This window comes from Calliopsis andreniformis, chromosome 12, assembly GCF_051401765.1.
Source record: "Calliopsis andreniformis isolate RMS-2024a chromosome 12, iyCalAndr_principal, whole genome shotgun sequence".
Taxonomy (NCBI): Eukaryota; Metazoa; Arthropoda; class Insecta; order Hymenoptera; family Andrenidae; genus Calliopsis; species Calliopsis andreniformis.
In genome coordinates, this window is record NC_135073.1 from 20,013,692 (window position 1) to 20,028,093 (window position 14,402).

General features: G+C 41.3%; 3 protein-coding genes across 4 annotated transcripts; all 3 read right to left on the bottom strand.

The window, feature by feature from the left end:
- Positions 1–7,125: 7,125 nt before the first annotated feature.
- Positions 7,126–9,658, bottom strand: LOC143185778 (sodium-coupled monocarboxylate transporter 2). The gene is made up of 8 exons (XM_076389025.1): positions 9,438–9,658; positions 8,992–9,337; positions 8,613–8,767; positions 8,377–8,517; positions 8,213–8,321; positions 7,903–8,124; positions 7,325–7,827; positions 7,126–7,242 (listed from the first exon to the last, which is right to left on the bottom strand). Exons 1-8 carry the CDS (start codon positions 9,656–9,658, stop codon positions 7,149–7,151), a joined length of 1,791 nt encoding a protein of 596 aa, XP_076245140.1. The 3' UTR covers positions 7,126–7,148.
- A 1,104-nt stretch (positions 9,659–10,762) lies between these two features.
- Positions 10,763–13,031, bottom strand: LOC143186242 (KICSTOR complex protein ITFG2). 2 transcript variants are annotated; one of them, XM_076389811.1, is made up of 6 exons: positions 12,885–13,031; positions 12,577–12,796; positions 12,243–12,502; positions 11,454–12,175; positions 11,120–11,354; positions 10,763–11,058 (listed from the first exon to the last, which is right to left on the bottom strand). In XM_076389811.1, exons 1-6 carry the CDS (start codon positions 13,029–13,031, stop codon positions 10,879–10,881), a joined length of 1,764 nt encoding a protein of 587 aa, XP_076245926.1. In that variant the 3' UTR covers positions 10,763–10,878. The 2 variants fall into 2 exon arrangements, with proteins under 2 accessions (XP_076245926.1, XP_076245927.1); XM_076389812.1 differs by having other exon boundaries at positions 12,243–12,497; positions 12,885–13,025.
- An 18-nt stretch (positions 13,032–13,049) lies between these two features.
- LOC143186243 (mitochondrial inner membrane protease subunit 2) lies at positions 13,050–14,084 on the bottom strand. The gene is made up of 3 exons (XM_076389813.1): positions 13,927–14,084; positions 13,344–13,772; positions 13,050–13,250 (listed from the first exon to the last, which is right to left on the bottom strand). Exons 2-3 carry the CDS (start codon positions 13,647–13,649, stop codon positions 13,050–13,052), a joined length of 507 nt encoding a protein of 168 aa, XP_076245928.1. The 5' UTR covers positions 13,650–13,772; positions 13,927–14,084.
- Positions 14,085–14,402: the final 318 nt, after the last annotated feature.

The window sequence follows — 14,402 nt, forward strand, 5'->3', positions numbered from 1 at the left end:
CGAACGAAAAGCCAGAATCGATCGTGAATAGATGAGGAAGATGGTCGAATGCCAATCAAAGGAAAAAACATTTTCGTAATCAATTGTAATTAATAGGACATACGCACAACTGAATGCTACAAATTATTTAGATGCGAATGTTGTGCACAGAAATACCTACATTGTAGGCAAATATTCTAGTCGGAAAGTATACAAATATATCTATTCTTTCGTATCTATCTACATAGCTAGATATTCTATTAAAACTAAACAGCGCACATATGAACAACTAAATAAGAAACTTCAAGTATCTACTTACATAGGTACATAATGTGTGGTATGTATTTGAATCGCTAACTTACATTATTATATCCATTCTATCAACTATACTTAGATCATTCTAACGATGAGATCGAAATTTAATAATCTAGAAAGAAGATTATTTAATAAGTACCTATATACTTATTATATCATTCATCGAACTTAATTGAATCGGTAGATATAAATATCGGTGGAAAAATATGAAATATGACTTTGAAGATACGAAGTTCAATGTAACGAGAGCGCAGTTAGGTGTTCGTGAAACCAAACACGAAAATTACTATTTCTTCTACGTAGTTCTGACCATTTACGACACAATCACGGCGACAGGCTCGGTGAATGTTATTAAATACGATTCGGTCTTGATTTCGCTAGAATTAGCTACAAGCGATAAATATTTACTTAGATATTTCGACGTCTTTGCTCGTCAGTTTACCTAACTATGGTCAAATCGAAGATTGTCGAAAGCCATTCTTTAAACGTTCGAATGCGGACAATTTCGTAAGTTAGCATGTACTTTTCTTGTTAACAAATTCTAGATTAAGAGGAGAATTGAAATCGAAGAAGATCTACCGCAAAACGTAGACTCGTTCTTTTGCAAATGAGTCGACCAAAATATCTGCCTCGAATAAAGGTAACGACGAAAAATGATAGTGATTTAGCGATGAGATAAACAATTTATTCGATACGTTGATTTCTCTTACCTTTCCAGTCGACGAGCAGCTCTTGAGGTATCGTTTCGCCAGTCTTGCTGCGATATCCGTCCGTTGCGATCAAACTCGTCGCAGCATCTCAGGAATCGTGGCCCTCTTCAAAATCGTACCGCGTATCTCACTCACGAATTCGCAACCCTATCGCGAAAGGAATCTCGTTCGTAGTGTGTCACACGCGAAACATTCGCATAGAGTCGGACAAAACTCGTTAGATGAAATTCGATGGCCGATCGGCCTTGGTCGCGGACGCACGGTATACCGATCGCAGTCTCTTAACTATCTTCCGTCTGGAGGTACGAGATAGACGCAAGGAAGTCAGGAACGCGACCCCGACGCGACGGTGGCGTCTGCCGTACGTTCGTGCGTTCGTGCGTGCGTGCGTGCGTGCGTGCGTGCGTTCGTTCGTTCGTTCGTTCGTTCGTTCGTTCGTTTGTTCGTTTGTTCGTTCGTTCGTTCGTTCGTTCGTTCGTTCGTTCGTTCGTTCGTTCGTTCGTTCGTTCGTTCGTTCGTTCGTTCGTGGGCCGCGAGAAATCGCTCGTTCCGTAAAACTCACTTGGCTCGCGAGGTTCGTGTATCTCGCGCGAGTCCGACGAAATCTCGGATCCTCTCTCGACAGCAGACTTCTCTCTCTCTTTTGCTGCAACGACGATACACGCCGGTGGCGGCTACGATGGTGGTGGTGGTGGTGGTGGTGGTGGTGGCGGCGGTGGCGGCGGCGGCGGCGGCGGTGGCGGTGGTGGCGGCGGCGGCGGCGGTGACGGTGGTGGCGGTGGCGGTGGCAGCGACGGACGATGCTCTTGCTTCCTGGTACCGCCACTCGATAGCGCTGCCTTCGTCCTCTCGCCTCGTCCTCCCGTCCTCCTACTACCTTTTCCCTACGAATCTCCCACCAGCGGCCCTCGAAACAGCCTTCTACCGCACACGCACGCTCTCACTCATACACGCGTCGCGACGTCCCCAGGATACGTTCGTGAACTCTGCCTGGCCGTGACGAGAGGAGAGGGCAGAGAGAGAGGGAGAGAGAGAGAGAAAGAGCGCTTGCTCGCGCACGCCACTTCTTCGTGGATGGATTCTTCTTCGATTCTTCTGGTCCCTATGCCCGTAACGCAACCGCGTTATATTTCCCTCCCTCGATCGAGGCGTTTCACAGAGCACACGCAAACAATTGAAAGAGAAAAATTCTACTTTTCGAGAGAATATCTACGACTCTCGACTCTCGTCTCTCGCTTTCCGCTTCTCATCCCCCTACCTGTCTCTCTCGAGGCATTCCCCACTGATCTCACGACCAACCTCACGACCAACCTCTTTTTCGCTGTCTCTCCTTCCACGCAATCCACGTAGCACGAAGTGGTGAGGGAAAAGCGAAGAGAAATAGAAAAGGCAAAAATAGATATGCAAACTCGTGGTTCGTCCTCCTGCTCACTACCCTATTCTTCAACCACAATTGTTTCCAACGCGCGAAACCTCAGCAAAGTATGCGAAACGATAACCCCTAACGAGAAGGACCAAAATCTTTGCGTCCTTCCCTCTCCACTCGCGCACACGTCCTTTCCATAAGTTTTAAATAAGTATTAAGATTTCAAAAATTCTATTGCAGTTTTCGCGACTCTCCTTTTCTCAAACGCTCTTTCGTTCTCCACTCGTGAAACATCGATCTTGAACTATTAAAGGTGAACGTACGTTCAAACCTTATTATCGATAACACCCATCTTTCACGTATGTGGAAGCTGCTCGTACACGACCTTGCGTGATATAGCGACAAAAAGAGATAGATAGCTAGATAGATGGATAGATAGATAGATAGATAGACAGACAGAGAGAGAGAGAGAGAGAGAGAGAGTGAGAGAGTGAGAGAGTGAGAGAGTGAGAGAGTGAGAGAGTGAGAGAGAGAGTTTACCGCGGGCCTCTTCCTCCTACTTTCTTTCACGATCCCCCACCACTTTTGACGTGTCGGCGCACGAAATGGTCTGAAACGATCCGAAATGCTCCGAAATGCTCCGAAACGCTTCACGATTCCGCAAATCTCGATGCAATCTCGCGATACTACCGAACGTATGCGCACGGAACGATCTATTCTGCGTTATACCGAGCGGAGACTTTGCTATCCCAAATTGGCAAAAATTTCGGGGAACACTAACCACGTACGCTTTCACAGTTCGGTTTGTTCGTTCCGGCACGCCCCACCAATGATACACCCGTGACCAAACGTTCACGGAACACACGCGCGCAGCATCCTTCTTCGAAGCACCCACACACGCTCTGAGACCGCGGTGTGAGAGAAAGACAAAGAGGGAAAATGAGCGCGCAGCCTCTGCATGGACCAAAATGGCTGGGTGCTCGCGGACGGATTGGTGGAACGGAAACAGCAGGGGCGTGGTGAGCGGATGCCACATACCCTTCAGCCACTCATTCACGATAAAAATAAACCTCTCCACCGACTGAACCGACGCGACGTCAGGGTGGGGATGAAAATGGAGGGGGTACTGGAGAAGAAAAGCGTGGAACAAAAGGGAGACATAGGGAGGCAAAGGGAGGCAAAGGGAGGAAAAGGGAGGAAAAGGGAGGAAAAGGGAGGAAAAGGGAGGAAAAGGGAGGAAATGAGAGGAAAAGGGAGGGTGATACTACTGGGGTGCAAGTTGCATTCGTTACGTTCTCGTTGGGCGAACAGCACTGGAGGGATGATGTTGGAAGGCTCCGCTACGGGAAAAGATTTTTTATACATTTCCTTCGTTTTTCTCTGGTCTTATTCGTATCTCCTTTTTTCTCCTTCATGCTCTCGTTTCTACCCCGCTTTTCGATTCTCTTGCTCTCTTCATGTTGTCTTCGCGCAGCTCGATCTCTAGGTACACGTACGAGCGATGCGTCGTACGCGCGTAATGTACCGTTGAAAACACGTATACGCAAAAATCGTAGCCGTGAACGCGCAGCCGTCCAACAGTGCGTATGCATACGCATCTTTACTACATATATATATATATATATATATATATATAAATAAATTTTTTTTTTTTTTATACATATAAAATATGTAATATAATTGGCATGTCAGATGACCGTATCTCTGCATCTCAATGATCGTTGTTAGGAGAGATTGTGATATATTTACCACCACTAAATCTTCATCCGTTACAATCTCTGTAACGTCTTTTTCTTAACGAAAATTCTATGTAGTAGTTACATGTCTGTATGTAGAATCTACCTACTTATCTACCTATTCAGCATTACTTCCTGAGTTGTTCTTCCGCTGAAATAGAATCTAAAGAAAATACAGAAACACAGAAAGTTGAAGTCGCGTGAAACAGATCGTGGCACGCATAAAAATATTGCTCGCATTTTATCTGTGAATGTCTGTCGCGCACGCTAACCGTATTTCCTTCGAAATTGTAGCAAGTTTTGTGTACTTAGACTTTTCAAATTCGGTTAATCTTTCGTTCGTATACGCGATGCGAACAAAATACAAATGATTTCGTTTAAATACGTTTTTTCACAGTTCTGAGAATGAAAATGCTGAAACATACATTTTATATTTGATACTACATTTTATGTAGTTAGATACAGAATACATGCAGTGAAACATTTCTCGGAGATACGATATTCCTTCTTTGTGAAGGGAGTTGGACTCGTGGACAAAACTAGACAGCAGTTGTTAGGTATTTGTTTGTTTGTTTGTTTGTTTGTTTGTTTGTTTGTGTGTAGCGTGAGCAACCGGGGTGTGGCTAGGTTACATTGGTATTGTAAAAAGGGGAGTGAGGAGAAGTAGGTAGATGGGTATATCGTGTTCTATTCTATGGGTACGGGCGTATCGCGTGTGTGCGGTTGAGGGCTACGTTACTGGTTTGAAAATTGAATGTCAGCCAAGAAAGAAATGTCACAATATTCTGCGCGTCTGAAGCGCAGCCTGCTTTCCGTCGTATCTCCTCTTTCCCTTTCTTTTCCTTCTGCCTTTTCATCTGCCTTTTCATCTGCCCTCTAGTCTCCCTTTTTCCTCGGTCCCTTTAGCTCTCTCGATCTTTCTCTTGTTCTCTGTTTTGAAAAACACGAGAAGCGAGCGACAAACGAATGGACTTTGACGTTTATTTCGAAATTTTCAGAAAGACTGTATTGGCGAGGTATTGGCTGTCGAAAATAAAATAACTAAAGATAGAAATACGCAAGCACGTACGAGTCGTAAAGAAGGTTAAATTAAAATGACATAGCAAATATAAATGTAGGTACAGCACGGGCAAACTTGTCGATGGAATAGCAAAAAGTATAATAATTTGATAGGTAGAAATCGCACGCGCTTCACTATAAATTCTGCCGTCGAATTGACGTAACCCTTTTGTTAAGCAACGCATAACATTAAGATTCGATCGAAGAATAAATTCGCATTGCGATGCGAGCTCCCAATTTGCCATCGTCCAAGTTGACGCGTAAATCAACGATCGTCTCGTTGACCGAGAAATCCTTTCGGCATCTGCGTAGCCCGGAGTCCAGATAAATGGGCTGCGCCTTTTCTGAAAAAGCGTGCCCTGGCAGGACAGGAGGTCGCCGTCGTAATCCGACGTCCGAATGTTTGACAGAATAATTTTCACGTTAGCAGGCTGCATTGTGCTCCTTTATACTCGCGCCTGGCCCTAAGTATTGTTGCCGAAATAAGCCGTGTCCCACACCGTACAGCCCCCTCGGCTTCTATGCGATCTTGCGCCTATTCTGAGTGGTCCCGCAAAAACCAGGGAACCCGGTCATATAACTATGCTTCGCGAGGGCAGGCAGACCGAAAAGAGCTATAGCCGAGATATTTGGATATATATCTCTACAAGCCATAGTTATTTTCCGACTTCTCTCATTTTAAGAAAAGGACCTAAGGAAACCGCCAATAAATGTAAATGTAAATTCTTTCAAACGTAGTAGTAGTAGTAGTTTAGTATTCACGTAGTGCTGTTTAGAAAACAGCATAACTGTTCTGCTCAGTTTACAAGATACCTACGTATGTACCCGTGTCTGTAGGTAATGTTAAGAGAGTTTCAGATTGTTCATAGAAAAGGTTAGATCTAAGAAATAACGAGTAAAAGGATGATGGTAGGACTAAATAGTTAACCCTAGGTAGCAGAATGTAGCGAGATCTGTTCACTGAAAGCTGCTCTGTCAATCAACACCAAATCAGACAGAATCTATCGAAAATCTGTCAGCCGGACACATCGTGGCGACCGATTCCAGCGGTCCTCTGTTCGACGCTTATGCCGTTCTTGGCTACGCGATGGAATCTCGAATCGTAGAGGAAGAAGGACGGAAAGCAAGAGGAATGCCAAGGAGATGAGCCTTTGCCATCTATATTTGACACTTTTCAATGTAATAGTGACTCGATGGAATGCGGTCCTTAGTTCGAGAGAGAACCGTGCACTTTCCACACTGACTAAATAGACAATAGATATACATTTATACGTAATATTACCTATATTGTAACATAGAATTTCGATCAAATTCTTGATCACGGTTTTCATGAAAACCTGCTCGTCTTCCCTTGGTCACCGACTGAGATCCTTCGAAATTTCTCGATATATCAAATATACATACTACTAAACTATTACTAATTACTGAGAGAAACACAATACTAATCATAATACATAATAATTTAATGTTTAATTCACATTCTGAAGTGAAGACGAACAGGGCAGCTGCCTACAAATCTTATAACAATGCAGTACTTTACGATCGTTTTCTTGCTAACTTTTCGAACTGGTGTGACGAATGACTCGACGAAAAACACCCATTACATTTACATTTCTTCTAATCCGATAATCATCGCTTCTCCAGATCTTTAGGAGAATTGTTTGTATCGAGATGCGTGGGAAAGATATGTGATATCTTAGTCAATTTCACACCTTCCCTCGTGTCAAAATGAACCAATTAGGTTGTAGTATCTTATATACGGTGCAGCTTTCGTGCCAGAAACGGAACTGTATGGTTGCAAGACGCGCATCGAACTTTTCCTGCTATTTCTTCCTAACGCCTCCTGCCAATATCGGGCTCTCGATTCGATTTTAGCGCACGAAACAAATCGTTGCATTGTTCCGTTCTAAAATTATATGCATCTATATTGTATACCTACTCCTATATATATATATATATACATTGCATAGATAAATAGATGTATCACGGATCGAGTTTTTCTTTTTCCGGACTTGTCAGCATCGCCGTGGTTACCGAATGCATCGGTACTTCGACATACTTTTTCGGAGGCAAGAATCTAGAAGAACAGGCATAAGAAGAATCATGAATGAAGAATAGCTGGTATATTAAATGGTTAGCAATAGACTAGAGGCGCATACCTTTGAATAATCGGCGGGAAATGGTTCCTATCGACATCACGTAAATCAGGAACTCCGAATATAAAGCTGACTATCGTACCCACTATCATTACTATGAGAAATCCGATGGTGGTGTAATACATAAAGGATATAGTAAAGAGAACAAAAGGTTTTTCGTCAGGTGTCAGCGACACAGGAATCGTGTCTACTGTTCGATTAAACAGACTTTCTACGTTTAAACACTGTTCGGTCGATGCAGGCAGAGGTTGATAAGACAATCGTTTACGAGCTACATTCACTTGAGCTCCAATAATGAGCCAAAGCGTGCACAACATGGATAGTAATCCACCTGCTATGGCACCTTTTGTTGTTGCCCACGGCACTAACATACCCAGGCTAAAGATGCCCAACATCGCACCAGCCGTTACACCATGAAGAGTCAAAGAGATTTGAAAAATATCGCCCAACCGATCCACAAGGAAAACTAACGCAACGCAGATTAGTCCTATTAAAACCACAGTGATCTAGAAGAAATAGAAGAAAATTAGCTGAATCCTGTGGCGGACCTCTAGCAAATGTAGAGCTACATATCTACATACCTTCATAATAGTCGCCGCTCTAGCTTCCTTGTTGTTGCTATCCGGTAACCAAGGATCGATGAAATCCTCGTAAATTGTGCCCGCGACTGTATTTAAATTAGCACTCATCGTTGAGAGACCAGCGCTGACGAGACCGGCCAGGAACAGACCAGGAAGTCCTGGAATATCCGCGGCAACATCCAACACGTAATACGGAAGTAATTGGTCGCTCCTCGCGATTACCTGTAACAGCCAATCGATTCTCCTCGAAATATAGGAAAAGAAAAAGAGGGAAATATAGCGAAATGCATTCCAAAGAAAAGATACGTACGTGTGTACTTATCGGGTCGCATTTATGATACCTGGCGTACATTATGAGTCCAGTGAAGACTGACACCCATTTTATAAATACCATACAAATCGCCGTAAACCCTATTGACCTGTAGAAGCGCATTATGGTTTACTGTTCATATTTTAAAATCATCTTCCACTTACTTGTAAACTTCTTTGATATTTGGTATCGCTAGGAATCTTTGCATCGACATTTGACTGATACCAAGTCCGGCCAACCATGTCGTTACCATTCCCACTGACATGCCCCAAAAAGAATTTCTTACAAACGGACTGGGATTCATGCTGCAAGTAATAATCCCCTTTTCATCGCTCACATTACAGACACTTCCTTCTTCAATTTTACAGATTCATATGGAGAAAAGATTTTTTTCGCGTACTTCCAGAACACGATTCTGTTACCCTGCTCCGCTATCCTCCAAGTCTCGGCAACACCACCCACTGCTAAGGTGCCCAGAATCAGCACGGCAAACAGACTTCCTATTGTTACGGTCATTTGGACAGTGTCTGCCCATACAACAGCTTTCAAACCACCCTAACAGTTTTCAAAAATAGATTTATTTTCACCTATTCATGGCACGTCCACGACACATCCACGGCATATCCACGAATCATCGTGTTCAGTTGCTTGCGCGAACAGAAACTTTCGTCGCGTCGAACATTCGCAGGATTATGTTTGCAGACATAAATAGATGTTATGTACCTACCTACAGTAAGTAAAGATATCTTTCAAAAATAATGATAATTTTGGTAACTTACTATGGTTGTATAAAATATGCAGACGATGCAAATGATCGGTGTGATTAGATGCAAATTGATCGATGTCGCCTGCGAGAACGCCAACGCCGGCACATAGATGATTAGCGGGACGTAAATGACCAAAGACAACGTGAAAAGGAACGAGGCGAATGTTCGCACTGGCCTCGCAAACCTTACTTCCAAATATTCGAACGTACTGGTTAATTGCAACTGATAAAATACAGGCATATAAATAAGAGCGATAAGACCGCACGATATGAAAGATGTAAAGATGCAGGCGGCATACTGAGTACCGTACTGATACACTTCAACGGGTATAGCGAGCAACGAAACCGCTGATATGTGACTGAAATCAAAGGAAACGCAGAAGGAAAAGAAAAAGAAAATTAATGTCTCCTTTTTCTCGAACAATATTTTCAACATTAGGTAGGATCCTTGCGATTTACCTTGCGATTAAGCTCATGCTGACCGGAAAACAGGACATCGACTTCCCACCGAGCAAGTATTCGGTAGTGTTATCCTGTTTCTTCTCAAAGCAGCCAAAATAAATTCCTATTAAAACACTGATCCCTAAGAGGCCAGTGAAAAGCGTGTAGTCGGTCCATCCGAAACTGAGTTGCTTCAATTCGTGTCCGAGGAAAGGTGATTTCGTTGCATTCTCTGCCATTCTAAAATTTATTTAATCAGAAGCGATTTGAAAGATACGTTCATTCTCCGACACCGATACTCGATTATTTGATTCAATAGTGACTGTCGTCAACAAGTCGCTCTATATTTTACTTTTCTCTTTTTTTATCTTCCTTTTATTTACAATACGATAAGATCTATCGAACGCAGAAATTGATTTTATAACTATGTACATATATATTTAACTATCTGTTCTCATTTCTCAAAAATCTTCAAAGCAAAACGGATTCAATTCTCTTTCCTCTCTCTCTCTCTCTCTCTCTCTCTCTCTCTCTCTCTCTCTCTCTCTCTCTCTCTCTCTCTCTCTCTCTCTCTCTCTCTCTCTCTCTCTCTCTCTCTCCACAGGCTGCACATTCGCCATCAAATTGAACTAATACTATCAATTTATCGAGTCACTGAAACATTTCCGAAAATAAAAACGACACAATATTAACGAACACTTACATATGAATTTTCTGTTTTTTGTTTCCTGTTTCTCGGCGTATGACCAAATCACGAATATCTGAATGTTAATAGTTAACAGCGCGTGTGATCCTTAATACCTATCCACTTATGTATCGCTTTTACATCGACCATTGAGTTGTTCAAATATTCGGTACAGTGACTCGATGAAATCTTGGAAAAGTACTCGACGGAGTCTACATTCCTACTGGGAATAATGACATTGAAACCGATGTTATAAGTTTAACTGATATACCAAACGAACATCAGCCTAATTTACGATAGGTAGATAAAGTTCTGTTTTTCACGGTGCTTTGCAAATAATTAGGTATCCTTAAATCGATGTCTTTTATACCGGCTCGGTAACGATTACTCGGTAACCGATATCATTGCGACCTTGTCTGACAAAAATTTTGTAACAAGTATTATGTCGGTCGTATATCCTTCGCGATAAGAAAGAAATCGCTACGAGCTTTACGACAAGTGACTGTATCCTGTCGATACGAGAAAGCATACCTTGCCCCTGAATAGAAAAGACACGCAAACAAGTGTAATAAATTCCTCGGACGTTGATCAAACATCGTCTGTATCTTGAACACGGTTAGGATAGTTCAGTCCAATTGAATTGTGTGACGGTACAACATTATATGAAATCAAAATACTCGTATGTATTTCAAATATCTTACAAGAATATGCATATACAATTTGTTTTTTCATCTTACACGAAATCTACGTAAAATTACATTTGTATCTCTATTACTAAGTCATTCCATACAACAGCCATTCGGTTAACTGTTGCGTCTTTTGTTGTTTCTCTGCATCGCTACAGCTGTCTAGAGAATTAGTTAAAATTTTTCTTTCTTCAGAATCAAGCTCATCTAAAGGGTTTAAAGGTTTGATAACCATACTTGGCAGCACAACGTCGTAGTATAGAAAAATCTGTAAAGGTAGCACAATATTTATTTACTTTCCCTTCTCTCACTTACAAACAACAGATTACCTTATTATTGAAAGTGTTATACACGAGACAAGGCGTCGAAATCCCATGCGAAACATTATAGTTGCCGGTACAGAATGCTCTAACTGGTTCCTCGAATTGAAAACGCACACTATTCTGTTGGTGATCTAAGATGTACGTCTGACCGTCCCACGCGCAAGCCACTATTTCATCAACACCGTCGCCAGTTACGTCTAATCGACACAAAGCAAATATTTGATGATCTACTTGCATAGCCCTAAAGAAAGAAAACACGAGAATCGTTACAATTATAATTATCTGAAAGCATTATTCAATTAAATGTAATGTAATTAATGTAAACTCTTGAATCCCTTACCATAAAATCACTTCATCCTTAACTAACATTATTGTCCCGTCCAAAGTGACTAGGGCATATGATTTTCCGTGCGAGAAACTTTCCTTTCTGTCCACGTTACTTCCAACCTTATCCTGTCCTTTTGAATTTTCAATGTTACTACTCTTATCATCCTCAAGCGAAACTATATCTTTATACGTTGGTAACAATGACTCTTTCTCCGTTTTCGTATCATAATCGCCAATAATTACGTTGCCTCCGAAAATATTACCGTCGACTTGATCTATACTAGGACTACCTTTTCCCGTATCTTTCTTTGTCGTTTTTCTATCATTTTCTCCTGTTGAACTTTTCTTAACCTCATAGGCCTTATCCAAGTTTTTCTTCCGTACTTCCGACTGTGAGTTATTTTCTTTAAGTTCTAGAGAAGCAGACTTGACATTTTTACCAAATTGCGCTTCGCCCAGAATATTTTGCTGCTTAATCGAAGCTTCCGTGGAACCGCTATGCAACCCTTTACTCTCTGATACATATTCTAGATCTCCTACAATTTCGGTTGAAATATTTTGGTTTCGCATTCGAGATATTCCCAACGTTTGATAATCTACACAGTTTGCTGCTCTTTCGTTATACGTCTTATGGTTTTCATCTTCTGAATGACAATCCTCTGGATTGCATTTAATTCGCATAAACGTTCCACCCGGTTGTGCAACCAATAATGTAGGTGTTCCATCCGTCATGTGCTAAATAGAAGAAATCTAACGTAATTATATTTTATAATTATTCTTCATTCATCCAGATTTGCTATACCTGTAGCGTCACTGTTCCTATCTGATTCGCACATTCCCATTTATTTAATCCAACTAGCTTCCCTCTTCCTAATTCTGGAGCGCTTGACCATCTATAAGATCTAACTACGCGATCGGTTAAACCGAGTATCATCTCGTTAGCACCATCTTTATCAACGTCCGCCACTAGTACTACTTTCGTATTCGTTGGAATTCTTTGAACATGGACACATTCCATTTTTCCAGATAACTCATTCGCTTCGCTATTGCCATCTACCTGATCTTCAATACATCAATTTGATCGCATTAACGTTCACCGCATTAATCGCACATATATCAACTACATTTTAGCTTACCATTTTTAACGTTGTCTTGATCAACTGTTTCCTTAACAGATTGTTGACTGGACGTTGGATTGATATTGCTGGGATTAACAGACCTTGGGCTGTAAAATATATGTGCCCAACCATCTCCGCAAATTACAACCAGTGCGTTTCGTCCATAATTAAATATATCGCCTATCGCGACGCTAGTCACCAGACCTAGCCCAGGAATCTTTTGCCATAACTCTGATCCCTGCTCAAATAGCGATCCAAAATCAATTTTTTATACCATTCACACTTTGTATCCTAAACATGAAATAATCTATAAATGCATAGCTCACTTTAAAAATATAAAGCTCTCCCTCTGTAGTACCGACAACTAGTTCATTGTCACCATCATTATCAACATCCCCTATAGTTAATCCATGCCTACACACAGTACCAGGCAAATCCCACTGCAGCCTTTTTACAAAGCTGACCGCTCTCATGTTTCTTTAACTGCAGCCTTATCTGACTGACACTCTTACTAAATTAGATGAAAAGTTATGATGATACTTAGAAGGATAAAGGTGTTGCCATCTACTAGGGGGCCAGACTATAAGAGTAGCTTTGGCAGTTATCAGACCAAGAGAAATTGGCCCAAATGTATTAGAGTCCATGGAATGACCTACATGGTCTCCTTCTACCCAACAGTGACCTTCTGGTACCTAGAAACAAGTACATTATTTGTAACTTAGCTTTTACTCAATTTTCACATAATCAGTATGCACGAAATCTTATGAAATACAAAAATTACATACCTCTAAAATGTCAGCTGTATATCCATGCGTGTCTATAATATCTCCAGAAAGACCCACAACACGTTTAATCAATGTTTGGTCTGGAATTTTAGGAGATATAATGGCTACTATCTCACCACGTTGAATATCTTGAGAACGAACTGCCCAGCGGTTCAAAAAAACATAATCAGGCTGTTTAACGTCTGGATTTAAGGTTGGTTGCATAGAAATTCCGTCTACCTTGGCTATACAACCAACCGTATCCAAAAGGGAAATCCCAATAGGAATACCTATGAGAATACCACGGACAACTTGCCGTACTCCCATCTATTGTACTTGAACGTTGAGAATGTCAAAAATCTTTTCAACCTGTACATGCTTCGTATTTATACATATTTCTAATTTTATCACATTTACTAATTGTCACTCCTTAACTAAACAGAGTCTTATCTGTAAAAATATTAAGTATCATACATCTTCTTACAAAAACCAAAATCAAATCAAACAAGAACAATCGTTTGAAAAATGTTTGATTATAACATTGTTTCATTGGTTAGACCGTCTGTATTGCACGTAAAATTTAATCAATGGAAAATTTGCTTACTTTCTTCTTGAAATTCTTCTAATGTTGCTCAGTTTGGACTGATACAAAGTTTCCCATAATTTACAATATAAACCAATTCTATCGTTCATTAAGCTATATTTTCAAATTACGTTTAGGTTACGAAGATAATTTGAACAAAAGAGATGAGGTTTGGAAGCAATTATATAATTATATGACATATAACCACTGTATATACTGGATACGTCCTTCCATGCCTTCAAACTGTTGTGTTTGTTTCATGTGCACCACCTTTAAGAATGAACGATGCGCGCTACCTGAGCGAAGTCAGTAATACTAAGCTTTTTTTGACGTATACGATGAGTCCCTCAGAGTCCCTCTAATGGGAATCTTCAGAAGGACCCGCAGCGAGTGGAACACGCGTGCTCCTCCAGAGGTATAGTCTCTCGGAGAAGATGAGGAATCAATCAGAGAAATTCTTCGAGTGATAGGAATTTCGAAATGGATGTAACGAACAA

What these genes read in the sequence shown, in the direction of transcription:
- LOC143186243 (XM_076389813.1), bottom strand. Translation starts at nt 13,649, where the DNA reads ATGGGAGTACGGCAAGTTGTCCGTGGTATTCTCATAGGTATTCCTATT. An exon ending in ATACAGCTGACATTTTAGAG is followed by an intron (nt 13,251 to 13,343) that starts GTATGTAATTTT and finishes ACTTGTTTCTAG; the next exon opens with GTACCAGAAGGTCACTGTTG.
- LOC143185778 (XM_076389025.1), bottom strand. Translation starts at nt 9,658, where the DNA reads ATGGCAGAGAATGCAACGAAATCACCTTTCCTCGGACACGAATTGAAG. An exon ending in AATATCAAAGAAGTTTACAA is followed by an intron (nt 8,322 to 8,376) that starts GTAAGTGGAAGA and finishes GCGCTTCTACAG; the next exon opens with GTCAATAGGGTTTACGGCGA. An exon ending in GCGACCCGATAAGTACACAC is followed by an intron (nt 8,125 to 8,212) that starts GTACGTATCTTT and finishes TGGCTGTTACAG; the next exon opens with GTAATCGCGAGGAGCGACCA.
- LOC143186242 (XM_076389811.1), bottom strand. Translation starts at nt 13,031, where the DNA reads ATGAGAGCGGTCAGCTTTGTAAAAAGGCTGCAGTGGGATTTGCCTGGT. An exon ending in TCAAGACAACGTTAAAAATG is followed by an intron (nt 12,503 to 12,576) that starts GTAAGCTAAAAT and finishes GATGTATTGAAG; the next exon opens with ATCAGGTAGATGGCAATAGC. An exon ending in ATAACACTTTCAATAATAAG is followed by an intron (nt 11,059 to 11,119) that starts GTAATCTGTTGT and finishes CTACCTTTACAG; the next exon opens with ATTTTTCTATACTACGACGT.